The following is a 27,573-nucleotide window of genomic DNA, read 5'->3' on the forward strand; positions in this document are numbered from 1 at the left end:
TTGTGTGTCATTTATACCGCGAAATTTTCGCTCACACCGCCTGCCGGCTAGGATCTAAAAGTTTCGAAAACCGGGTCCGTACGCACGTATCGATGGCCCACCCGGAGGGGGTCCAAGAGGCCCCGCATCCTCCAAAGAAAATTGAAAAAACACTAGAAAATTTTCCGATGATCTTTTCCCAATTAAAATTCGTTATTTCTTTATTTTGTGTAGCTTCTATTTCTATACTATTAATGAATTAGCGGTCTTAGAAGGTGGGAATTTTATCGAATTGGCATTAAAAATTTTTTCCATTCGGCTCCCCAAGATTAAATTATGAGTGCGCCACTGGTAAGTACTGTACAGGTACGTATCACGCGGTGATTCTTAGTTTATATTACGACTGCGTGGGGAAGGGGTCTCGTGATCACTGCTGTGCTGTACGTACGGGTATTACGAGGTAGGGATACCGGCGGTGGTGCCTAGCAGGATCTTCACCGATCCTATAAACTTTGAGGATCATTACGAGCGATGTGTGGAGTGCTCGGCGATTAGTGAAATACGGCGTTTATCGAGCAGGGTGTTTGTGTTCGCTTGGGCAACGATCCACCGGAAGCCTACGATAACACACAACGTCCAGGGGTGCATATACTTTTGGAATCAAACTGACTCAAGATTACTCTGATCGTTCAATCCTGTATACAAACGAACTAGCGATCTGATCGATTTCTATCTGCGTATACAAACGTCACCTAGGATCGACTGGATGGTGATCAAACTAATCCGAATGTAAGGTCGGATAAAAAGATTACAGATGGCGACCTCCGTGGTTAAAGTCAAGCTCATAGTTAATAGCAAAGAAATGTGTTTAACTGTCGAATTGAAAAGTATATAAAACTTATAAATGGTAAGTAAAAACATTATTATTAAAATATCCGCTAAACTGAGATGAAAAAGTTTATAGAAGTTTCGAGTCGACATCATGAATGACGTCACGAGCGTGCGCAATTGTCCCGTGCCATCTTTGTGGTTTACGTTTTATTTGTGTAGACGCACGCTTTAGCTGGAGTTCTTGCGTTGTGAATATCTCTGTGGTGAATTGTAATGCTAGTTCAGTCGAGAAGAAAAGAACGTCTTTTTTTAAGATTCCTGGCATTATATGTCATCGAGGACCCCAAACTTGAAGGGCTTTCACCGCGAAGGCAATTTGCATGGCTCTGGAGAATTAACCGGAAAAATTTCAATATGGATAAAGTGAATATCAATACAAGAGTTTGTCAGAAACATTTCAGGTAAGCAATAACATTTGATTACTAGTTATCAATAAACGATTCGATAAACTTTGGCACCAGTGTCATAAAATGTGTACAAGTCGGTTGCACAAATCCTTTTGTTAATGCCAACAAAATAAAGTTAAATAATTTAACAACCGCAGATTTTAGTTTGAATAGATAACGATTGTATTCTACCTTTATTTTTCACCTTTCGGTTTGTTTTTTTTTAGTCTCTGCCTGTAATAAATATACGGTAGAGTTAATATTAAAGTGTTAAGCACAGGTAATCGCTTCGCAAATGAAGAATTAGACATGAATTTTGAACCAATTGTCCTTCCAGTCTAATTTACATAAATAAAAGTATGTGTATTTTTAAGATATAAACCAATAATTTCCGTTGTTCGTTTACAAACAACTAAGGTTATTTTGGTGAGCGACATTAACATTTCTTTAAGATGTGAAAAAATCATTGTAAAAAGTAACATTATTAACAAAATAATCAATACATAGTAACCTTCAAGATTGTCAGAAGTGCCGCCATTTTGTATACCTAGGTTCACATTAACCGTTCTTTTTAATAATATATTGAAAAAGCTTTTTACCCCAAAGGAATCCTTTCTGATTTTATGATGAAGAGTCTATGAAAAACAAGCGACCAAAAGAATGGCAAGAATTTGTCAGCTTATATCTCTCAAACTATAAATGATGGGTAGTGGCGGTGTGCGGGGAGGGGTAGCAGTTGCGCGTGAACCCCGAAAATGGACGCCGCACGCGTTTGGGCAGTGTATAACTTTGATGGCGAAGAGATAGAACGTCGAAATTGGTGTCAATTTATGCAGAACGACAAGGTCTACAATATTATTAATATTTAACAATAATAACTAATAAAATAGAATTTGTAAAGTTATAACTTTACAAATACTTCCGACACGAATACTTGGTGTGTGCCGCGACCCGAACCGATATACGTTGACTCGGAATGTGAAAACCACCAAGACTTTATTCATTTACATCTTATCCCTTCTCCAATAGCACAAAGATGGATTCACGCCTTAAACCATTGCGATTGTGTCCCGTTCACAACCCTCCCAATTTTTCGACCTGCGCGACATCTGGTTATTAAAGAAATCGCGATGATATTTTTTATTTTTAAATTCTTTTCTTCCTGTGGGCACTAAGAGGACCTCTATTAGCAAGCCCGTTATGGGATCGGCCGGGTCCACGATGGGGTGGCCGGGTGGTGAGAGACGAGGGCCGGTATATCCGATCGGATCAACTCCCGAAAAATTTCTGGGGATTTTTCGACCCAGTTCGGATTTAATCCCGGGTTCCCCAGAATGGTAGGCCGTCACCTTGACCGCTCGGCCGTCCGGCCAATGCGATGATATCAAACGAGAGTATCTCACTTTTAGGAATAGGGGCGTGTTGCCGTCTTTGTTCGTGAACGGGAATTCTAAAGGAGATCCACACGCAACGTTTTATCGGAGGTTTTGCTTGTTCGTTCAAACGCATCAACGAAAACATTAGGCGTGGACGACAAAACGAAACATTTGCTCCTAACCGAAGCAAGACGGGGTGAGAAAAGCATCGTTTTCCTACATAACTAGTGTATTGAGTTTTCACTGCACTTGTCGACTCACTTTATCACTTGCACGATATAATTGTAAACGCCAATAACGAGCAAAATCTACATTGTCTTATACCTCTCGAGTTATGGGCGTGACACCTCTATCTCCCCAAGTTCGTGATTTTTAACCATCAAAATTTAACAGCATTAATGCCCCTTTTATACACGTTATCGTGTCAAATTTCGTTTCTTAAACTTTACCCGATTAAAGGAAATAAATGCCATTCATTACAAAACACTCGGAGGGTGAAATTCGACAGGATTCAAATACTTTCCCCGTTATGTATACAGTACAGCCGAGAAAGTAATAGAGATATAATACCTATTTGGTAATTGTTTATAACGTTCGCTTCTTTATTAACTTCACAAAGAGATCATAATCTTAAACATAATAATTCTTAAAGGGATCGTTTTTTATGCGATTTTTTCACTACCGAAGTCCATGTTTTTCAAATCGTATCTTGCTGATTTCATTATGAATTTTTGGTGTTTTCGACACTCCTCATAACTATTAATAATAATGTCTCTAATTAGAAATTAATCCAAAAATGCGCCATTTTAATATTTTGATAAATATCGAATCTTTAAACAGTTAATAAAACTTATTAAATATTAAGTATAAAAATTTATATACAATCGTGAAAATTCCACGGTACAAATGTAATTGTTGAAGTAATTATAATTCTGGTCCGAACACACATCGACTGCATGGCGTGTTTAGTTAAAACTCAACGTGGAAATGGTTTCTTCCCGGATGTCTTGGCCAGTTATAGTCGTTTAAACAAGAGCGTAACACGAGAACACTGCTTAATGTTCTGTTGCCACTTTAACCGAAGTGCAAGAGCGAATCTCGAATGGTGTCGAAGTATCCGTCCGTAAATTGGGATGGAAAGTCGAGCCCGGTCGATTAAGTCGTAGCCGGGTGAAAGTGTCATATTTGGGTGCTGTGTTACATTCGATGGAAAGTCGAAATCCGTGCACGAAGGCCTCGGCAGAGAAGAGGTTTTTGTTTTCCAGCAAGGTCTTTTACGCTCGACGGCTTCTTCCACCATTTCTTCGGACTCCTTTCTGTTTAGTCCCGTCTCACGTGACCGTATCTCCACCGTCCATTCCGGAATTTCGGTGTATCGCCGCTCCGGATAACGGACGAGAAACGAGGCGCTGTCGTCCGGAGTTACGACTACCACCCGTTTGACGTCGGATGTATGCGACTCCTCCTCCGCCTCTTTCGACACGTCACCATCCTCGAGCTCGACACGGCCCGAGGTGTGCCACTTCTTCAATTCTTTGAAATTGTCCATTCTGCAAAAAAAAAAAAAAAAAAAAAAAAAAAAACCAGCGAATGTTGTGAAAACAAAACTTGCATTAAGAAATATTCCTATTCTAATCTGAATTGTAAATTGCTAATGGAAAAATTATTGTTTTACTTTCTTCAAAGTCAAAATGAATGTTGTTATATATGTTACAGTCAAAACCCGTTTTTAGTTAGAACGCGTTTTAACTAGTTTATACTGGACGTATTTGTTAAAACCCGTTTTGTCTAGTTAAAACTAGTTTTAACTCAAATTCATTTTTGACTAGCAGTAAATTCTAGTTTTAACTAGACAAAACGAGTTTTAACAAAGACATCCAGTACAAACTACAGTAGAGAGTCGTTAATCGGAACCCCGGTAATCGGAATCGCCGGTAATCGGAACGATTTTCAGTCGGACTGTGTCGTGCCGAATCGAACGTTTTTGATACTAGATTTACTTCTAAAGTATAATTTTCATGTTTTTATATTCTTCAATATATTTATTTTGTTTGTACAAAATGAAGAAATAATTTTTAACGATACGATAGCCTCGATTATTATTATAAAAATTTTCGTTAGGCTTAAAATCGACGAAAATTCAACACGAAGCGACACGCAACGGAGAAAAATTTGAACATCGGACAGATTAATGTATTTTTTCGTACATAATCGGTAATCGGAACAAATCACTAATCCGAACAACCCCAGTCCCGAATTGATTCCGATTAACGACTCTCTACTGTATAATAAATAGAGATTTTATTAAAATTTGAATGTTTTCGACGATTTTTAATGTTCGATAGAGAAATTGGTCTGTAAAAAGTTGTACTATTGTGTTGACTGCCGTAACACAAAATTGAACTCGAATTATTCTAATTAATTAAGATTCAGACGGGATGTTAATGTATGTATATTCGTACGTAATATATAAACTATTGTATACCCGATGTCAAATGGGTGGTCGTCGTAACTCCGGGCGACAGCGCCTCGTCTCTCGTCCGTTATCCGGAGCGGCGATACACCGAAATTCCGGAATGGACGGTGGAGATACGGTCACGTGAGACGGGACTAAACAGAAAGGAGTCCGAAGAAATGGTGGAAGAAGCCGTCGAGCGTAAAAGACCTTGCTGGAAAACAAAAACCTCTTCTCTGCCGAGGCCTTCGTGCACGGATTTCGACTTTCCATCGAATGTAACACAGCACCCAAATATGACACTTTCACCCGGCTACGACTTAATCGACCGGGCTCGACTTTCCATCCCAATTTACGGACGGATACTTCGACACCATTCGAGATTCGCTCTTGCACTTCGGTTAAAGTGGCAACAGAACATTAAGCAGTGTTCTCGTGTTACGCTCTTGTTTAAACGACTATAACTGGCCAAGACATCCGGGAAGAAACCATTTCCACGTTGAGTTTTAACTAAACACGCCATGCAGTCGATGTGTGTTCGGACCAGAATTATAATTACTTCAACAATTACATTAAAATGAGATCCGCCAGCCTTTTAATAAACACGTTTTTAACATTAGCGGAAAAATCCAGCAACGAGTTGCGTAACTTTTCCGGCAGTATTTGATGGCGCCATCTGTTATAATATTTTATTAAAATCTTTTTGTATTTTTAACTATTATAAAATGGCAATAAACTTAATTTCGAGGGTAGGGATGGGTTTTATAATTAAAACAAAAGAGTCTGCAAGTAGTCCTATGATTTGTTTGTTTATAGTATTTTTATATGAGTGATCACTCAAAAATTCTGTTTTGGACGTGTCTAACACGTATGTCTCTATTGTAAATAAAGTTAGGACAGAAAACGTTGGTGTATTGCTTAAATGTAAATACCAATTATTTCACTAAAAAATAGCGAATACAGTGAAACCTCGTTAAGTCGAACTGCGTTAACTCGAAGCTGTCTACACGTCCCGGCCAGTATATAGGGTTTTTCAACTGTAACCTATTTTTCCGCGCATCCTCCACCCTTCGATCTTCATTTTCTCTTATATTTCGTGAAAATGTAAGATAAATGGCATTGTGTCTTTCCCGATAGTTTTTTCACGTGATCTAGAGCACGGAAGAACACAGACACTAACACGAAAATGCTTTTTTGTTTTTATTCCCCGCTTAATTGGCAATAGAAGGGAATGAAAATGCTTTATGGAGATCAAATGAATTTGATTTCCATAAACAATAATATGGAAAAATAATAATGTAAGCAATTCGGAAACGTGTAAGAAGAGTAATGGATTTATTCTCCACCAGGAATGGGCTCGTGCTTTTGTTAATCGTAGGTTCGACTAGGTCCATAATGCACGTGACGGACCGACCACTGGACTTGAGAATCTTACTCTCCAATTACGCGTTATTATTTAATTTGGAGAGACTAAAAGTGTGTTTTTGTGTAGCTAACGAAATAACGGTCGATGGACTGACTACCTTTTGTCTTATCGCTTCTAGTTTATATTGTTTTTCCCACAATGCTTTCTTTACAATTATAAATCGGCCCTTTCGCCCGCCGTTTGTTTCTTTCCACCCGAAGCCGAATGACCCGACCGGCTTTTGTGTTAAAAATAAAAGTGCCTTTGTTATTTTTAACCGGATGCGTAAACGCGGTAACCGAAACCGTTTGGGTTAGGCGAAAATGGGCCCTTTATTTCGCCGTGGATGCGGGGCCACCACCGGAGGGACTGAAGTACTAGTCAAACGTATTGGAAACTGCCGGACCCCAGACCGTCCACCCGCAGGAAAGAAGAGAGGAAACGAGTCTCCGAGTCATCGGGGTTTCCGGAGGGACGGAGCCTTTCTGGCCGCCTCCAGTCTGAGGCGCAGGAAGAAACAAGCGGTGGCCGAACCCACCACTAGAGCGGCCAGCGAGCCGAAGCAGGCCGAGAAGCCGGTGGCACTCAGACACACCCCGGAAACCCGGTGGGGAATCGGGTCCTCCCGCCACGCTTTCCCTTCTTCCTCCGGATCCGATTCGAAGTCCAAGTCGGCCGAAGAAATTACCCGATACGTTTGACCCACACCTAATTGGTCGGCCCTCCGACGCCGCCTGGGAGACTGGGGGCTTCCCGGTGGCTCCGCTCCTCCTTCTTCCCGGACTCCGGTCGTCCCGTACCGGGGATGGCCATGGACGAATTGGGGCACGGGATAGGGATAGCGATGCCGCCGGAAGTCGCCCCAAGCGCCCTCTTTTTTGGACCTCAGCAAAGAATATAAATAGGACAGATCGGGTGCAGAGATGTAGACTGGGTCGTCGGCCTCTTCGGCGTGATCCGGTAGAAGAAAAGGTCCCGTCGGAGGTTCCGGATCCTCGGTCGGATGCCGGGACGACGGAGTCTCCCGAGAACGAGAGGCTTGAGCCTCCCAGGACGGCCTCGGACTTTCGTCCGCCGCCTCTTCCGGTTTTTCTCTGGGGACGTAAACGGGACGCGGTGAATCCTGGTGTTCCGGCAGAACTTCTCCCTTCTCCGACGGCGAGGAAATTTCTCGGATTTCCTGCGCCCTTTGGTCCCAAGACGTCGATCGGTCGGGAAAAGGATTCGGTTCGATTCGATTTTCGTTAAGGACCGTGACGATTTTCGAATATGAAGATTTCTGCCGGTGGTCGGGCGTTACGGAGGGTCCGGGAAGGCCGGCGCCCGAATCGCGGGAGCAACTTTCGGGACAGACGTGGCGACATATCTGCACGTTGCACCGCACGTGAACGTCCACGCTGTCGGGAAATTTGAAGGCGTAAAAGTAGGAGTAGGACAGGACGGAGGCTCTTCCGGCGTAATCGCGGACCTTAAGGAAGGGAGTCAGCATCTTGGGACGAAGAACGCATCCGTCGTCGTCCGTCAGTAGTATGGGCGGTTTGCGTCCGTCGTGAGCCCGACAGGATCTGACCCTCAAGTCGAAGTGTTCTCGATCGGCCACGGCCACCACCAAGGTCAGGGGACTTCCCACCGGAACGATGCCCGAGACCGGAGGTGCCCAAGGGCCTCTCCCTTCCTGGATCTCCATCCAACAGTCCACTTGGTCTCCCGAAAACTCCATAGGGATGGCTTCGGCTTCGGCTATTTTCAGGGCGGGCCGGGATGCCGGTCGTCGATAGTCGTCGGACCACCGGCATCTGACGCGCTTGGCTTCGTCCCTCTCCTGGATGACGTCGGCTCCGTATTGTACCACGATGGTGTTCTCGTAGTATTTGGCCACCGGATTCCGCCGCGTACCGCAGGCGCGGTAGAATACGTCGAAGTTGGCATGGGTCACCCCCGAGAGGGGAGCGACGTAGGTGCAGTCGGGATTGCCGTAATTCCCTTCGGAGAAGACGATGCCGTGGAATGGAGTGTCGAATTCCAGGTAGATCCTGATGCGATCTCGATAGCAGACGGCTCGAAGGTCTATCAGTTTAGAGTTTTCTGCAGACTTCCATTGTTGAGAGCCGGAAAGTTTCGACTGAAAAATAAAAGACGGCGTTATTCTTTGTAATTTATCAGGAACCACGCGATTAGGGATGGAAAGCCAAAGTAGCGCCGGGCCGGTTCCAATTCCCGATTTATACTTTAGTTCACTCCTGTTTGTTCGTTTGTTTCTCACAAATAATAGTAAGAAAACAACAAGCAAAGGCAAAACAATTTCAAAATACACTTGGAGTAAATGAAGTAGAGAAAAAATTTCTTTCCACTATGTTACGTTATAAATGAAATTACTCAACCGAAGTCCGAAATGTACTGTACGTCAAATACTAACAAATATAATAAACACGCTATAAGCTACATATGTATAATTAACGATAATGATCTGAAAACATATACTAAAATAATATAATACATGTTTATATCACTAAAAACAATATGTAATGGTACAAATCATACATTAATTTAACGTATACACGCATTCAATTACGAGCGGTCAGATAAATTTAATTTCAAACAAATACATATCTCGATAACACCAATTATCACATTCATTACATACAAGGGGGTGCAAAAGTATATATACAGTTGAGAATCTGAGAAATACAAATGTTTGGTGTTCGTTATTCTTTTTATTATCTTTTATTAGTTCGAATTCCTTATTTGTCATTTAATTTGTACATAAAAATAAATGTTTTTCTTCCTATTCTCTCCCTATATTTTCCCCTTAACAACAACTCTCTTTCGATAACATAATCTTAGTTTTCTCCATAGACAATTCCATCTTATTAGACTTTAGCCATGTACTAAATATCTTTAACTCCTTACACCGCCATCTTACAGTGTATTTTCTATTATCACCATTTCTTGGTATCGAAGCTTTCGTGGCTAAACTTATAGGATTTTGTATACGCGTAGCGTATTTTATCGAAAGAATTCCAAATATAACACGTGATAAATTATAAGTGGCCACGCTCTAAAGGGACGTTTGTCGAACTTTACGCGGAAGCCGGAGATTCCGCGAAAGAATGTCGGAAGTTCCGCCATACGAAAAATGCGTAACGACGGAAAATTTTATCCCAGGTCCTAAATTTATACGCTCGACGTTCGACCTTAATCGCGCGTGACATTCCACTCTAGAACGTTTAAAAAGAGAAACAATGGCCGATAAGATATACCCGTGCCTAACACTAAACAAATTACGATATGAAGGTAATAGGAAAAAAAATCAGACTTTAGACGTTCGAAATGTGGAGAATAATCTTTCACCGGGGTAGAAATCGAATAGTTTATTTTAGTACTGTTTCCGTCGGTGGGTAGCATTTAATCCGTATCGGGCCAGAGCCTAAGGGCGCCGAGGGTAATTCAAATAACGGAAGACGGGGGAGGGGAGAAGGCGTCGACCGAGTTTATTCGTCCCACGTGGCGAAATATCCGGGCGGAGCAGGTAAAATCGGCGAAAAGGAAGAAGAGCGAAGCGAGTTAATAATAAAAACACGCCACCGGGCCACTCGGTCGGCCCACGAAAGTCGACGGTCGATTTTCGCCCGACGACGATCGGCCAGAAGGGAAATAATTTCGGGTTGAATTGGAGTTTGGACGGGATGGAAATCGTTCGGAAGCTTCCGTCGGTAAACGACGAAAAAGGAATTAAAAACAGCGGTAAAACTTCCTCCGTATCTTTACCCCCGTTAAGCGCCCACCGGCCGGATTCTGCCCGCGCCCGGTAAAGTAATTATTTTCCCACCTCTTTTCCGTCAATCGGACCCCACCGCGCGACGCTTCCTACGCGCGACGCAGGCGACGCGTTCTTCCCCACCGGCCGCCACCCGGTTCCAAACCAAAGGGGAAAACGCGGTTCCCGTAAAGACGTCGGTCCGGAGGGGTGTCGCTGCCGACGGCCGACACGCCTTCTTCCTCCCGGACGACGGAAACGGCTCCGGGGAAAACCGGAAGCCGTCCGAAAGCGCGGATGGAAGAGAATTCCTGGGAAGGCTGCGAAAACGTCCGAGGGGCGAAGGGAGAAGGGCCCGAGAGGAAAAGAGAGCGAAGAGGGGATTGACTTACCGGCAGAGTGCAGACGGCGGAGAGAAGCAGAAACAGGTTCATGGCCTCGGACGGTCTCGGGTTCTGCCGAAAGAAAACGGAAGGTGAAGAAGTGGCGCGGTTTCGGGCGGAGAGACGGAAATCGGTGGGACGAGGACCCGATCGTCTTCCCCCGGTTAACCGGTCGCCGGGAGCCGTAACCGGCCGCGGCGGAAGACGCTCTCGTCCCTCCGCCCGCTCTCCTTAAATAGAAATCTATTTTGTCCCGCCTTCCCTACCGTCCGGGGAAAGACGGAAACCGCCGGTTCTTCCCAGCGACCGGAAACGGAAGTCGGCGGTCGGGCCGTTAAAAAAAAAGGAACTCACCCGGGGTGTCGTCCCGCCCGACTCTCGTCTTTCGGCTACTTTTACGGCTCCTCTGAGCGGTTCCGAACGAAAAAGCTCTTCGTCGGTGCGTGACCGTCGCGCCTTCTCTCGTCTATATAAAGCTCGTCTTCGTCACCACCCGTTCGGACGGCCTCCGTCGAGGTTAAACCCGGTTAGGCGGCCTGACGGACCCGGCGTCTCGACCGTTAACCCTTTCTCTGGCGGCAAAATACTCCGTCTTTTTTCTTCGGTGTACTGGCGCGCCTCTTCTCCGTCTTTTACTATTCGACTTTTCTCTCGGCCTCCGGGGTCCTGGCTCCAGGGGCCTCCGGACCGGTCGAGTAGGGGCCAGCGGTGGCGCGGCGGACGGGATCCTCACCCCGAGGATAATCTCTCTTCTTCCGAGGGTGGAAAACTCCTCCGCCGTCAAACGACGGGAGGAAAAGTCAAATTAAACTAAAAGGCGAATCCGGAAACCGCGGTTGAGATTAGATCTTCCGTCGGCGGTTCCGACCCGTTTCTTTCCACCGATCGACGATTCGAGCGAAACAAAACTAATTGTTCGGAAGATCCGGGCTCTTTCTCTAACGCCCGACTCCTCTTTCCCGGTGACGACTTCTCGGACATTTCTCCGTCGGAGCCCGCGGCGCCAAAGTAAATTTTACGTTATTTTTCCTTTTTTTAGTCACGAGAAAGTGGTCTGAGGGTAACGACTTTCTCCCCCATTGTAAGTGTGCAAAAAGTCGAAGGTATTCCTCCGGATACTTATTTGTATTCCGCGTGCGTATCGTTAATACGTCGTAATTTCCCCAATAAAAACTAACCGAGATCCGGGTTTTGTTAACTAAACATTTTTGAACGCCTTTATCGTATCGCGTGCAGACGGCCTTTGTTTCTACCGCATTCTAATTGTTTCTCTCTTTTCGAGTGGAAAATACCCCGCACCGCCTCGACGTTCTAAAAGTTACGCGTAACTTATTACTCTTCAATAAAAAGTCCTTTCGTGCCATACAAAACCAGACTTAAACTGTTGACCTTCTCCGTTTTCCTTAGAGTTACGGGGCCCCCGAAATTCTTCTCGGGCCTGGCTGATAGATATGCATCGAACGTTACGTTGAATATTTTTCGTCATAAAATCTCTTAACTTGTTCGGAATGTGATTTAATGAAATTGCTATGCCTCGGTACTGCATAGCATTACCCAGGTGGAATACAGAATGAGAATTGTCGTTATTTCACTGAAGATGACACGTAATAAGACAGACACACAGTAGAGTAAAACGCGATTATATTTAGATATTAAGAAAAGGTCTGCCTGGTTCTTCCGTCTTGATTACGCCATCAGACAAGCTGTGATATTGTGAGAGGAGGAGTTTTAAGTGTTGTCGGATGTCTTCCAATATAGGGCACTCCAGAAGGTAGTGTCGTGCTCCGACTGGCAAGTTGCGCGCGTCAAAGTAATTGAAGTCGCAATGATAAAATCTGTCAAGATACTGTCTGAATCCACCGCGGTTTGTCCAGGACTGGATCGGCTCACTTGTTCTCATTTTTTGTCGAAAATTACTGAGATTTTGCAGGGAGGTTTGTGTATTAGAGGGATGCTACTAAGTGAGCACATAGCCGTAAACACAAACAGCTCCTTGTCCAAATAACAGGACCCACTTCTGGAGCGTTTTTGAAAAACGGGACTCAAAATTAAGTGTAAGCGTTTAGCATATAAGTCTTTGGAAGGTCCTCCTATTCTTCTAATGGCAATAGCCGAGTTGTATGTCATTCACTCGGCTATCGCCATTATATGTAAGCTGTACTAGAAACTTCCAGACTTATAAGCTGAACACTCAATTTTCAGAGGCTTGTTTTTCAGAAAAGCTTGAGAAATGGGTCCTATTATTTGGACAAGGAACTGTTTGTGTTTAGGGCTACATACTTAGCAAGTTTCAATCGTCTCCTTGCAAGTATAAATGAACGGGAAGAAAAGGAAAGTTCTTTTCGAAAGTGTTTTTTAAATACAATTTTAAAAAATATACCTATTTTAACCTATTTTACCTATACCTATATACCTATTTTACCTTATTTAAAAAATATACCTATTTACTACCTTGCTCTTTAGCACAATATATTACTGGTTCAGGCCCTCTGGTGGCGGTTTTGGGTAATCCTAAAGTTCATTTGCATACAAGCACACACGATAACATGAACACCCCAGGACATCTTCAATTAAACTTGAATTTATGACTATTTACAAAAATATAAAATTTTCGAGTCTTTCTACTTCCTGTTTCACTCCACCACAGAAGGTAGTTGTAATTAAAAGTTGTAATCATTGTTTTAGTTTTAAAGGACGCCGAATCATCAAATAAAAGGTCGGCGTTTCGATCAATTTTAACTGTGTGAAATTTTTTTATAACTTACCATTTGTTCTACTGAAGTTTATTCAAGCCAATACACTGTTACTTCTGTGGTGGAGTGAAACAGGAAGTAGAAAGACTCGAAAATTTTATATTTTTGTAAATAGTCATAAATTCAAGTTTAATTGAAGATGTCCTGGGGTGTTCATGTTATCATGTGTGCTTATACCTATTTAAATGTTTTAAAACGATTAGAAATAAATGCCGACCCCGTTGCTATATGTACTGTACTTTGTAACTCCTATATTTTTTGTATACTTTTACTTGTGTTCTACGGAGTTCTGGTGTGCCGTGCGTGAGAAAAAATTGCGGAGCACCGATTCCATTTAGCACTGCCTAAAACAAAGCATCGCAACACTGAAAAGCAGCTTGGATAAACAAATTACCACCTAAGTTTCCATTTACTCGGGAATTCCCACATACTCCTGTTAGTGGCATTCCGGTCTTTAATAATAAAGCGAAGTGCAAAGCGTCTTTAGAGAACGAAATCTGTTCATTTAAAAAATTGTCTTCCCCACTTCAGTTATAATTCAGGATTTTTAGGTCCTTTAAATAAACTTACTTCCTCCGAACACGTGACCTATCTATTCACAAAATATGTTTCGCCTTGCGTTAAATAACACGTTTCGAACTAATTTAGGCACTTTAACGCTAACAAACGAAACAACTAATTTTTGAATGCATAGGAATAAAATAGAGCGCGCGATTATACGTGAAAATAGCCTACTTACGATTATTGTGCCCTCTGGGAGATAATACGTAAACAAATAAGTAACTTTGACCGGACCGTGGTTTCCACTACTGCTTTCTGTCCGTGATATTTATTGGTGATAGTGCCATCTGTCGGTGATTTTTGGAACGAATTAAAATTGTTATAATTTAGTTAAACCGAACAGTTTTATACATTTACAACTACAGTGTACTTGACGACAGATTTTGCTTCAGTTTTTACTCCCACCCCCTTTTGTATACAATTCGTCATCACCACTGCCTCCCCCTTCCATTTGAGCAATCATATGTACCCTGTACAGTACAATAAATGTCAATTAACAACAAAATATTTTGTATGCGCAAACACTCGGATGACCACCCTAAGGGAGATCATCCGAGTGTTTACGCGTGTAATTAATTAATTATAATATTAATGACAATTTGGGCAGGAAAGTGAGTGGATTCTGGTTACCAATTCTCAAGGGGAATGCCGTTAACCAGTACTACTGACCACTTAATAGTGTCAAGCGAGTTGTATTTGTTTGAACTGTGAGTAGAATTGTAATCGGATGGATATACTGTACAAAACAGTTAGTGTAATCATGTAGTGTTACTATTGTGTTAAATATTGCAGATTTGTTTTTTCCATTTGTAAAAAATTTTGTTGTTGTTGTATATGGGTTTTTACAACTATTGTAGGTACAGTAGAGCGTCAATAAGTGGAACCAATTGGGGACTGGGGTCCTTCCAGTTAATGATTTGTTCCAGTTTCCGACTTTGTACGAAAAAATACATTAACCTGTCCGATGTTCAGATTTTTCTCCGTTGCGTATCGCTTCCTGTTGAATTTTTCTCCGTTGCGTGTCGCTTCGTGTTGAATTTTCGTCGATTTTAAGCCTAACGAAAATTTTTATAATAATCATCGAGGCTATCGTATCGTTAAAAATTATTTCTGCATTTTGTACAAACAAAATAAATATATTAAAGAATATAAAAAACATGAAAATTATACTTTAGAAGTAAATTTAGTATCAAAAACATTCGATTCAGCACGACACAGTCCGACTGAAAATCGTTCCACTTTCCGGCCATTCCACTTACCGACGTTCCACTTATCGACGCTCTACTGTATCTATATTTATATTGTTGTGGCCGAGGAGGATTCATTGAAGACCGAAATACGTTCCACCATTAAAAGTCTTTTTTTCTATGTGATCTCGATTAGTTGGCTCCATTGCAGTTTGATAAGCCTCATATCTCTACCAACTGGCTATTGAGATATTTATTAAATAATTCCTGAACACTAGGTATAATTCTGTTAATATTCATTTAATTGGATCGTGTTTGCAACCTCCAACATTTATTTTCACCTCCTAGAATCAATTTTACTGTTTATAAAGAAAATTCAATGATACGAGGTGATAGTTGTAAATGATTGTATAACTAAAACGTATAACTAGTAAAACTAAAGGGGTAATTACAAAATGAGAAATAAGAGGATTTAATAACACGAAAAAATAACTTTATTTCTTAATAAAATTAAAGTTTTGTCTTATCAACTATAATAAAAATTTTAAATTCTTTGTCGAGCATTTTTATGAAACAATAGAGAGGCGCAAGTTCAAACGTTAAACTTGTACGGCAAGCAGAAGTACACGTTTGACGTTTTAAGTTCAAGTAAAAATTGTTGAGGCGCCGTTCACAACAACACGTGACTCAGTGAACGTCACGCATTGACTAACGGGAAATTTGTTGAAAAAATGGCGGATACATTTAACATCGAGAGTTACCAGCAAAGTTAAATAAACAAATTAAACTGTTTAAAAGTATTTATAGGATGTTTAATAACACTAAATAATTATTTTTTTTTACTGTAATTAGCGTCGTGTTTCCTCCGAGCAACATTAGGAAAGTTTCAATACGTTTTTCCTGTTATCACGACATACTTTTGTTGAGAGTAGTGGCTGTAAATCCCTACGCGTATGAAAATCCGACAGGTTCTTGGAAAAGTATATCTGAAAATTTACGGACGTATTACACTGTCGACGGTAGAAGATGCTGGGAAAGAACAACTTTACTTCTACAGTATTATGACAAGATAGTAGACGGCCATCTTGCCTCCCATATATACAGTCGGTTACAAAAGTATAAGAACACCACAAATTTTGTGATTTTTCAAAATTTATTTAAATTTTTTATTAGAAAACAGTTTTATACGTTTTAAAACAATTACAAAATATCATTTTCAAGCTTTTTACCTTTTAATAAATATAATAGAAGTTATCACTTTTTACTTGTTACCAAAGTATAGGTACACTTTCTAAAATTACATAAAAAATAAATTTTAAATATATTTTAAACACTTTTAATAATTGATTTCACCCCCTTTGGCTACAATTACTTGAAAAATTCTGTTAGACATGAAGTTTATTACTTTTTAATTGTTCATTCTTAATTTCATCCCATGTATCCATTATTGCAATTTTCAATCGATTTACAGATTCGTATTGTTTCCCATTTTGATAAACAATGGCTGTTAAAATCCTCTATAAATATTCAATGGGATTTAAATCTAGACTATATGAAGGCCAGTCAATTATATCAATACAGTATTTTCTTTTTTAAACCAACTTTTTGCTGACATTGAGACACGAATGGGAGCATTATCTTGTCGAAACTACCATTTATGATTTCCAATTAATGCACCAAATATAATCATATTTTTGTCAACAAATACTAAATTAGTTTTACCTTCCCATCTATCCTATTAACCTCCAAAACTATCCAAAATCATTACAGACCCAACTCCTTGATGCTGGCTTATTTTAACTCTGCTTTCTCTTCTTAAATCATGCCAATAATATGAAAACCCGTCAGGACCATATAAATTAAACTTTATTTCTTGCCATTTTTCAGTCCATTCCATCTTGTCTTTAGCCCAATTTAAATGCATTGATATGTCAGTGGCGTAGCGAGGGGGGTGCAAGGGGGTTTATCATGCACCAGGCGCCACTCGCAGAGGGGCGCCCAAATGGTCTCCAAGACAAACTATATGTGTTTCTGGAGGGGGAGGGGTGCCAGTTATGTTCGTTACGCCACTGTGATATGTATTTGGCAGTTAAAGTGGTTTCAACTTCATTTTTAAATATTTGACATTGTCATAGTTTTTTAAAGTTCTCCAAACAGTTGCACGAGATACATCTATTGGTATTTCAGCAGCAGCTTGCCTTGTTGACATGTTTTTTTATTTATAAGCTTCAAAACTTCTTTCTCATTCCTGGATGTTAAACGTGATATATGTTGAATATATAAAAAATGAATAATTGTGGAGAAAAAAATTATGCTGCTTTATGAAATGTAAAAAACCTGTTAAAATAATTAAAATAATGATAAAAAATAATTAATATTTCCTGTAATAGTTTCAAAATAAATTTTTAAAAAACAAAATTTATGGTGTTCAGACTTTTGTAACAGACTATAGAACCTACCCTATTTTTAGAAGTATAAATAGAAAGGTTGCGGCGCACGTATCAGCACAAAACGTGAACGGCGGACGGTCCGAGCGCCGCCATGTGGCAATTCTAGTCGGTCGATAATGGCGTTCGTTTCATCTAGAATGGCGAGTAGAAGATCGGTTAAACTTCTTCATTTTTTTTTTTTTGTTTAAAAAATTATTTATTTATTTATTCATTACATTCTAAGTATTGTCCAATTTGTGGGGTGAACAAATAAAATAATCTGATGTTGCACTATCGTATAAGCATGTGTGACAGTTTGTAAGTAGTGCACCAACAATATACAGTTTACCAACAGGCTGAAGATACAATTTACAATTTCAATTTTTTTTTTTTTTTTTTTTTTAAATCTAGAAAAGCAAATATCTGAATTATTTTCCCAAATATCCATTCCACACACTCTCTTACTGAACTCATCCTGGAATTAAATACTTCTTGCTCGGGTGTTAAGCTAGCACCTGGGTCTGGTGTAACGAGGTGTTGACGCAAAGGATAACTGGAATCTCCATATAAAACAAATTGAGTCCCGTTCTCAGAACAAGGAATCGCAGCCAAATGCTCTAACAAATTACATTCTCTTAACATTCCACTGTCACGACGTCTTCCTTCTATTGGTCCAAATAAATTAGCAATCGTACCATCGGGTGTAACCAGTGATTGAAATTTCAAACAATGTATACGTTTATGGCCACCGAATACCATCCTTCGATGTGTTTTTGGTCGACAAATATAATTTATCACTTACTGAAAATAAAACAAGCAATCAGAATCAGTCATTTTATTTAAATTTATTCTCGCTTTTGTCATAGGTAGATCTTTAGTGATATGATATAGTAAAATGGCTTCTTCATCACTTTCATACTGATCCAACAAGAGTAATACCTCATCACTAGACTACAAATATAATTTTAATTAAATGCTTACTGTGCGAAAATAAAATTAAAAAAAAAAGAAAAAGTGAACATAGCCTTAGAGTTTCTGTGGTCACTTCACATCACATTAAAAAATATTAAATAATTAAATAATTTCTGGATTAAAATCGTCTGTTTCTTTACAATGTTATTCATAAATGCTTAAATAATCGTTATTTTAATAAAATAGGTCATAATTTTAACCCCAAAACAAAAAAAAAAAAATGAAGAAGTTTAAGCCTATCGTATACTCACCATTCTAGACGTAGCGAACGCCATTATCGACCGCCTAGAATGGCCAGATGGCGGCGCTCGGCCGTCCGCCGTTCACGTTTTGGGCTGAATACGTGCGCCTCAACCTCTCTATAGCTGGTGAAACTTTGCTCTCTAAGTATCTTCTTTCTACTTCCGAACTGAAAGGGATGGTCGACACGTTACCAACCAGTCTAACAATCAAATGAAGTGGTACACTAACAGGATGGTGCGCTCCTCATTCCAGAACACGTCGGTGGCTCGAGGAATGGTTTGATAACTGCTGAATAGGACATAGACCTGTTTCACGGCCATGTTGTCAGACTCACTCCTCTGGATTTTTTTTTTTTTTTCATTTGGGGTCACCTAAAATCATAAATCATCGGTGAATGATATAGACCAGGGATGGCCAACTTTTGTATACATAAGATCTACTTTTTATCTTAAAAATGCGTCGCGATCGACTTGTTGTCATAGGCATAGTGTAAGTGAGGAGGGGAGGTGTGAAATACATACTATGTTTATACACTGTGTTTCAGTACGTGGTGCACTGCTTATGAGTCGAGTCATAACTGCATGCATACTGTCGTGTTCGGTTACAAATATAATACATTAAGTCAAGACATCGCGAGCGATCGACCAAAATTGGATTGGCGATCGACCGGTCGATCGCGATCGACTTGTTGGCCACCCCTGATATAGACTATACCCGACAGCGCTGCGTGATGTTGGCCAACAGAATAGAGACATACGAGAAGCCTCTGAAACTGTGACACTAGGAATGCTACTTGCCATTTATAAAACTCGGCCTTCAACAACAGTGATGACAACCGTTTCTGGATGTTGGAAGCGCAGAGGAAATTCGTAGGCTTTCGGCGGACCGCATACATTTTTTATTCTTACGGAGTTGCAGGCTTTAAACCTAGTTTGAACATTCATTGTCACGAATATCAGTTTTATTAGAATTACCTGACGACACGAGACACAAAACAGTGAAATAAAATTACGCTACCAAAGACCCGGAGAATGCAGATTCTTTTAGATTTTATTTTCCTTTTAATTCTTACCAACCTGTGGTACTAAGAGGATCCTTTGTAGCAAACTCATCATGGGTTCGGCCGGGTGGTGAGGGACGGAGCCCGATGTATCCGAACGAACCACACACGAAAAGTTCCCGGGGTCCCCCAGAGCGGTAGATTTCCACGTTAACATCTCGACCATCCGGCTGTCTGAGTTTCGAGTTGCTGGTACTAGTACCTTTGTATTGCCGCCGAAGACGGTACTTTTGAATATATTCTCTAACAAAACAACATTGCATCAATTTCTGCAATGTTGTCTTCATCCTTCACAGCCAGAAATTCTTGTGTGTTATGCTAATTATCTTAAATTGATTCCCTTCGGTTATTTTAGCCTCGGAACAAACACGCAATGGTGGAAAGACGTCTTTTACTCCCGGATAGATGTTTGAGGGTATAACATTATGCCATCAATATTTATTGTTTCGGTCGACCAGATCTCAATACACCGCAAGATCGCTACATTAGAATCTCTTAATAAACAACTATTTTTATCGTTTTGTTATTCGACAAAAACCTTGAATATTCTAAAAAATAAATTTTCCATCTCGTAAACTTTCACGGTAAATTAAATGACTTTTTTCGATTTGTTAGTTTCCTGGTTTGAGAAAACGTAACAAAACAAAATTGAATTTATCTTCTGAATAATAATAATAAAAACTGGCAAAGGCTCTTGCAGGCTTTCCCGGGGTCCATGAAGTGTCCGATAATTTTAAATTCTACTCCCATATAAAATTTAAACGATAATAAAAGCTTAAAAGAAGTAATTTTATCGAATTATGAGAAATTTCTCTATTCAAAAAAAAAAGAATTAAACTTTTGTAATAAAATCTCATAACAGATGGCGCCATAGAAAATTATGTTCGATGCCATCTGCTGTGAGATTTTATTACAAAATAATTTTTATATTACTAATTATTATACAATAGCAAAAGGCTTAATTGAGGTTAGGGATAAGTTGGAAAAATTGTAAATGCTCATAACGAGTAAAATGTTCATTAAGTCTGACCCCACCCCAGATACGATTCTCTACATCCCGACTTATAAGGTTCAAAACGTAATGGCATCAATGCCTCGTATATAGAAGTATTCCCGACAAACTTTTAAAGTTTTGCAACTACAGTACAGTATTACACAATTAGCGACGACCATCCGTCACAACGGAATAATCCGCAGAGGGTCGAAACGGAAAAACTAACGGATGGCGGATTGCTATTAGAGTTAAGCGAGCGGAACAAATACGACTGACATTAACCGTTTATTTTGTTTAATTTAGTGGAATCGGACGATTGTAATAATGGCAACAAAACCGCCAAAGACCGAGTCGTTTAGCTTCTGCCCCCGGAATACATCTGTGAGCTTCAGTTACGACTGTAGTGTGATGTCCGCGATACAAAAAACAAAATACATTTTCTTCAATAATTTAATAGCAAAATATTTTTACATTACAGTGACAAGTTAGTTTTTATCATAACCCAATACTGTCAATTGGCCGTGTCACAAAAATATTTTATATACATACAACAAACACCCCAAATAACAATTATTTACATGGCAGCATGTCGTAAGATATACATATATAAGCACTTACAACTATATTAGTGTATATATATGTATATACATATAAATATGGAAATACTCCATGTACTAAAAATCCACCAGGTGTGGATTGTAACAATTTCCATTTTCACGTAAACATTTTCAGAGGTTATATATATATATATATATATATATATATAGCCTATATATATGAATGCTAAACTATCCTGAGGTAGATAGAAACTGCTTTTTTAGATTTGCATCGTTTATTGTTATCAATATTCTTCAAAATGTTGGTATATGTCTGTTTATTAAAAAACCAATTGAAGTTTGACTTATATTATCATTTTAAATACGAAAAATAATACATGTAAATGGATAAGAAATGATTAGAGTTTTAATGTTTATAGCTATTTTAACCATAAATATAAAAACGACGGGACAAATGAAAGCAGAATTGCTAATTCCAGTATGAATAGCGATGGTTGGTTAACGTTACCCTAGGTATACAAAATGGCGGCTCGTCTCTGACTCCAGCATACAGAACCTAACCTGTTCTAATAAATTATCATAATTATTAGAATAGGTTAGGTTTAGGAAACTGTTTCCTCGCTTCTGTATGCTGGAGTCGGAGACGAGCCGCCATTTTGTATACCTAGGGTAACATTAACCCGATAATTTTTTCGTTTAAATTTATATCATTTGGCCTACTTGCTATTTAATCGTTGACTTTGGTTCTTATTTTTTTTACTGTTAAAATTAAAACAAGAAGAATTAATAAGAAGTTTTTAAACTATTTTTGTTTTAAATAAAAAAATAACTTAATTTTTATAACTTAAAACTTTTAGGAACTTCTTGTAGGACGTATGAAAAAAATTTAATAATTTAGTGCAAAAGTAATTAAAATCTTAAAACTACAATAATAGACATCGGTTTTATTAAATAAATAAAAAAGTTTTCTATTAATAAATAGCGATATTAAATGAACCATCATTCAATGTTTGTTCTTTTTAAGATCCGTTAGATCGTAAGGGAATGCCCCGGGCAAGGTGCGTTGTCTGAGACAGAGAAAAGTCGATAGGAGACAAGAAATAATCAGAACAGATAAAAGTATTACCAGTGTGGCAGCAAAACCGGGTGTGGACATGCAAATGATGCCGCTCTCGATACGTTCCTGAGTGTAATAAATGGGAACGGTGTCGTTCGATTGTAGAGAGAATGCTAAATCTCCCGCCGACACCACCCGAATTACCCGATTAAGACCGATTTCTGTCATGTCTTGAACGTTACTATTTTTATCCAGTCGGACGTTTTTCTGATGCCCGGCAATATCTCGTTCTTCGCGGGGTCTTCCTGCGGGAATATATCCGTCCGGAACGTACGAATCGTGTTGAGGAGGATGCGGATTAACGGGATGGGCGCACTGTTCCGGGCATTGGTATCGACAAATCTGAATGGTGCATTGGAAATGTACTTCCATCGAATCTGGAAATTTAAATGCTTGAAAATGGCCGTAAGTTAGCACCGAAGCACTCGATCCGAAATTTTTTATTTTTGTAAACCGACTCATCAGTTTCGGTCTAACGATACATCCCAAGCTATCCACTAATTCGATCGGTGCTCTTTTCCCGTCGTGAGCGATACAATTTCTGACTAGCATATCAAATTTATTCTCTTCGTCTTTAATCGCTAAAACCATAGTCATGGTTTGACCGATTTTAACAATGCCGGACACCTCGCTAGCCCAAGGTCCTTTACCCACCTGAACCTGCATCCAACATCCTACATTGTCTCCCGCAAAATCCGCTCTCACTACGTCTAACATATCGACCGGAAATGCTCTAAACGTTACGGCTTTTTCGTATTGATCGTGCCACGTGCATCTAAGTTTTCTCGCCTGATCCCAAACTTCTTGCACTTGCGGATCGTACTGGACAATAATAGTATTTTCGAAGAAAGTTCCACTGCCGCTGTGCGCTCCGTATCCGTAAAGCCCGTTTTGTGTGTTGCCTAACGTACCGCAGCTATTGATCGAAACGTCGAAGAAAACGCTACTTCTACCCGATCCCGCAGGAAGATGAACGCAACTTCCGTAATTATAATGACCTTTGCTAAAGATAATACCGTGAAATGGTTTATCGAACTCGATCGCAACTTTCATTAAATTTTTTTCGCATTTCACGTCTAAATTCACTATTTTAGGCATTTCTGGCTGAGGCAACGGCCAGTGATCACTACCCGGTAAATTCGGAAAACCAGGAAATTGATTGTTGTGAGGATCGTGATCGTACCAACCGTGTTCTTGTTGAGCTGCCGGAACTTGTTGTTGTGGTTGTTGCACGCCGTGATACACGGGATGAGCCTGAGATCCTTCCGCTATTAACTGAGCATCGCTATTAATTAGATTACTTTGCGATCCTTGCGAAAGTAATGAACCGTGAGTGCCTTGAGAATTTTGGATGGTTTGAAAATGCTGCTGCTGTTGTTGTTGTTGTTGTTGCTGCTGCTGCTGCTGCTGCTGTTGCTGCTGTTGCTGCTGTTGTTGCTGCTGTTGCTGTTGAGCAGTCAATGCGGGAATGATTACGTGTCCCGACTGAATAGGTAGAGGCAAAGGAAACGGAATGGGATCTTTATTTCCAAATTTTATAGGTGGTGGTTTGGGTACGAATTGAGACTGCTGGAGAGAGTACGATTTTTCATCGAATTCCTGACCCTCTGATTTTTCATTTTCTTGATTTTCTGGTAATTGGTCGGGTTGATTGGATTCTAAAAATTCTTGCGATTCTTCCGTTGCTAAAGCCAGCTAAACAATTTAAAAAATGTCGTATAGAAATGTAAATAAATAAATATATGTATCGTATAATATATAATTAATGTGTATAATATATTATTTAAACTATATAATATAAGCCCATATATTATCTAAAATAAATAAATATATATAATATTTATTTATTTCGGAGTACAACCGTTCAAAGCCTGAAGCGATATCAGGTCTGACCGCAGAAATTATGGCCAACTTTCCTAACCGAACAGGAACTCCGGATCTAAAATACATGCCAGTATATTAGTAAATATATTAATAATTATGTATATTTGCATGTAAATACCATATAATAATTAACCTTATAAAGTTGAAAACGTATAACGCTTACAGTTACAGATTTTAAACACAACAGAGAAGCTACAGTGTCAGATTTTAACATTTCGAAACAATAAACCGAGCTTGAGTCTGATGGTATCGACCAACACTATTTGCCCCTCTGCCCTCATTTAAATTCTAAATGAACCTACCCAATTACGAGAAATTAATTTATTAATTAACGATGGAGAATAAATTAATTAATTTGTAAATAATTGATTATTTATTTTAATCGAACTTTTTAGACGTATATAATTCGATATTTAGACAATACGCGCTTATAAAATCGCAGATAAGTTAATAAAATGGTGGGGGATAAACCGAGAAAAACAATTGTTAATTTACGAAGTGTTTAGAATGCAACCGTTGAAAGCCCGGAGCGATATCAGGACTGACCCGCAAAAATTGTGGCCAACTTTCCTAACCGAACAGGAACCCCGGATCTAAAATGAATGCCGGTAAATGCGGAAGAAGCTCCAGTTGCCCCGCAGAAAAGCGCATGCCTACCGAAACCGGATACTAACGGAGCGGTTCCCTTGACATCGATAGGATCTTTTTGCCCCCCTTTCTCTTATTCTGCACCAGCTTTCGATGTAGAGGTGAAGGTTATTCCATCTACCCTTAGGCAGCGGCAGGTCTCGTCTCGCGTTACAAAGCGTTACCTCGCTCGCCTTGTTCCGGTATAATACTATCCGGAGAAGCAAAAATAAAGGAAACGCCGATATTTGCGCCTTTTACAAAAATAATTCCGCCTTTTGCATACGTAATTATCTCGACATCGTTTCCTCACTTAATAAAAATACCGATCGGGTCGATCCACAAGTAATTATTTCTTATTTTTAAAAAATTGATCTGGCGGGGAAAAAAAAAGTCATTTTAACACGGATTTTTTCCAAAATTAGCTCTTCGAATTCGAATCCGAAAGTGCCATTACTCCATTAAAAATGGCGGATGAACACGAGATATTCGGACACGGCGCGTAATATAAAATACGCGGCGGAAGTGATAATTTTAGCGGGATAAACGATAGTCGATCGCCTGTTTACTAAAAGTGGCTCACTTAGGAGTAAACAGTTTTTGCTAACTGCCGAGAAGTTTCTTCGGTCACATCGCCGGGGTCGTCGACCTGTCGAGCATAACACACTGGCCTCGAGCATCGGCAACCAGATGCCCGTCCCTCTAACCTACTAGATTAGGATTGTCGGGCTGCCGGCTCGTTAAGTTCATTTTGCAATTTAAATCGATATTTATAGTCGACATTCGCCTCCTTAAAAAAATTAACCTTCAAAATATAAGCAAAGATCCGTTATTAGTTTAATTGGACTTACCCTACTACACAATAGGATAAATACGGGAAATAAATAAATTCTCCTTTTCTCTCCGCACCACATATCTGACTTTCCTAAAATAAAAATCGATTATTTTAACGTTGGAAAATAATATTTCATCTACTTTTATTTCTAATTAATCCACAAACAGTACGTTAAACACGTAAATATCAACTATTTGTTATTTTTTCCTCACTTCTTACGTCATCCGGTAGCGGAAGTATACGTAGTTTTACAAATAAGACAATATAAAATTCCCAATTACAAATACAACCGGTAAAGATCGGTAGAATATAAAAGAAAGTTTTCAAAATGAACCCCTTCGGATATTTTGTAAGGGGAAAACACGTCCCGATTCCCGGGAGTATTCGGAAGTACTTCACTTTTTATTCATTTTTACCCCCTTTTTGATATCTGATAAAAAAATAAACGAGTTACCGTATCGTACCCCGAACGTTTCTTTATTATAATTGTAAATAAAACTTTAGTAGCCTAATAGGCCATTACATCTAAGGTAAGTAAAGTTACTTTATACGTATTATACGTACACGAATCTTCCAATTCGGTAATACTTTCTCGCGTGTCTTATTATAATCGTCAGTTGGAAATCATTCTTTGCACGACGTTGGCACTTACGGTACTTATATACGTATAGTATACATATATACTGTACATACAGAATACATATGTACTGTACATATAGTACGACGCGTAAAATATAGAAATTCGGCACAACCATAGAAAACCATTCTGTAATACGGAGGGTAACAAGTGAGGAAGTTCGAATACAGAGAAATTCTGGGGACAGACAAACGCCCGATTTTCCGATTAAAATTCGGATTAGCCAAGCGGGTGGTGATCGGTTTCCGCGGAAGTAGGACGGTGTTTTACGAAATGGGAGGGCAAGAAAAATGACGGAACGGAAGAAAATTTGACGTAGAGGCACGGAAATGCGAGAATCGGAAGATTTTAAAAAGTCAGGGGTAATTACGTTCGGACAAAGCGAAAAAATAAAAGGTAATTTAAAAGGACGAGGTCCGAATCCCCATTCCTTAATGGGAAGATTAAAAAACGAAAAATAAAAAATGCCATTAGGGGCGAGGAATTAAACGAAGTCCGAGTAGAAAGGAGTAAAAGGGGCGAAACTCGGGGTGGGAGAAATGGTTATTTGTGGTAAAAATTAGATTAAAAAGAAAGGAAGGATGGTGCTTACCGGCGAGTGTAGCGAGGAGGGTTATTCCGGAGAGAGCGGTCGGTTAAGAGGATAAACGTTTGGCACGGAACGAATGCGAACGACGTCGACCTAACCTATTATCCCAAAGCTCTTTAAACAATCCCGTCGACAAGCATCTCGCCTCCGTCGACTTACAAACGGGGTTCCGACCGACGCTCGACCGGTTATATACGCGACGAGTACGACTTTCTCGCTACGGGCCACGCGCCGATTCATTCCGTTCCGTTTCCCGCCGTTAGGTCCCTCGGTCGCCATTGGTCCGGACGGCACCGGAGCCCAAAACCTCCCGGGCGGGGGGAAGACCGCGGAACGGTAGGCCTACCGGCGCGGCGGGTTACGTCCTCGCCGAAAATTCTCTTAATAAATCGCAAACGGCGGGTAAAAAAGGAATTCTTTGAGAATCCGGGGTAAGAAGATCGGGACCGGGCCGCGCCCGCCGGCGGGAAACGGTGGTTTGTCCCCCTCCGAGGAA

The 27,573-nt window shown here is 40.1% G+C and overlaps 2 protein-coding genes across 4 annotated transcripts; both read right to left on the reverse strand.

Annotated features, from left to right (window-relative positions):
- Positions 1-6,552: 6,552 nt before the first annotated feature.
- LOC136989180 (uncharacterized) lies at positions 6,553-14,168 on the reverse strand. 2 transcript variants are annotated; one of them, XM_067287263.1, is made up of 3 exons: positions 14,125-14,168; positions 10,642-10,704; positions 6,553-8,614 (listed from the first exon to the last, which is right to left on the reverse strand). In XM_067287263.1, the coding sequence occupies exons 2-3, from the start codon at positions 10,681-10,683 to the stop codon at positions 6,947-6,949; spliced, it is 1,710 nt and encodes a 569-aa protein (XP_067143364.1). In that variant the 5' UTR covers positions 10,684-10,704; positions 14,125-14,168; the 3' UTR covers positions 6,553-6,946. The 2 variants fall into 2 exon arrangements, with proteins under 2 accessions (XP_067143364.1, XP_067143365.1); XM_067287264.1 differs by lacking the exon at positions 14,125-14,168 and adding an exon at positions 10,987-11,025.
- Positions 14,169-22,293: 8,125 nt separating this feature from the next.
- LOC136989257 (uncharacterized) lies at positions 22,294-27,216 on the reverse strand. Of its 2 annotated transcripts, none has more exons than XM_067287383.1 (3): positions 27,081-27,216; positions 25,868-25,941; positions 22,294-24,200 (listed from the first exon to the last, which is right to left on the reverse strand). In XM_067287383.1, the coding sequence occupies exons 2-3, from the start codon at positions 25,928-25,930 to the stop codon at positions 22,392-22,394; spliced, it is 1,872 nt and encodes a 623-aa protein (XP_067143484.1). In that variant the 5' UTR covers positions 25,931-25,941; positions 27,081-27,216; the 3' UTR covers positions 22,294-22,391. The 2 variants fall into 2 exon arrangements, with proteins under 2 accessions (XP_067143484.1, XP_067143485.1); XM_067287384.1 differs by lacking the exon at positions 27,081-27,216 and adding an exon at positions 25,992-26,039.
- Positions 27,217-27,573: the final 357 nt, after the last annotated feature.

The sequence above is a fragment of the Centruroides vittatus genome, unplaced genomic scaffold (assembly GCF_030686945.1).
Source record: "Centruroides vittatus isolate TY-2023 unplaced genomic scaffold, ASM3068694v2 scaffold_450, whole genome shotgun sequence".
NCBI lineage: Eukaryota > Metazoa > Arthropoda > Arachnida > Scorpiones > Buthidae > Centruroides > Centruroides vittatus.

Coding starts and splice junctions, on each gene's coding strand:
- LOC136989180 (XM_067287263.1), bottom strand. CDS start 10,683: ATGAACCTGTTTCTGCTTCTCTCCGCCGTCTGCACTCTGCCG. Junction 8,615..10,641: donor CCGCCGTCTGCACTCTGCCG/GTAAGTCAATCC, acceptor TTTATTTTTCAG/TCGAAACTTTCCGGCTCTCA.
- LOC136989257 (XM_067287383.1), bottom strand. CDS start 25,930: ATGTGGTGCGGAGAGAAAAGGAGAATTTATTTATTTCCCGTATTTATC. Junction 24,201..25,867: donor TTATCCTATTGTGTAGTAGG/GTAAGTCCAATT, acceptor TAAATTGTTTAG/CTGGCTTTAGCAACGGAAGA.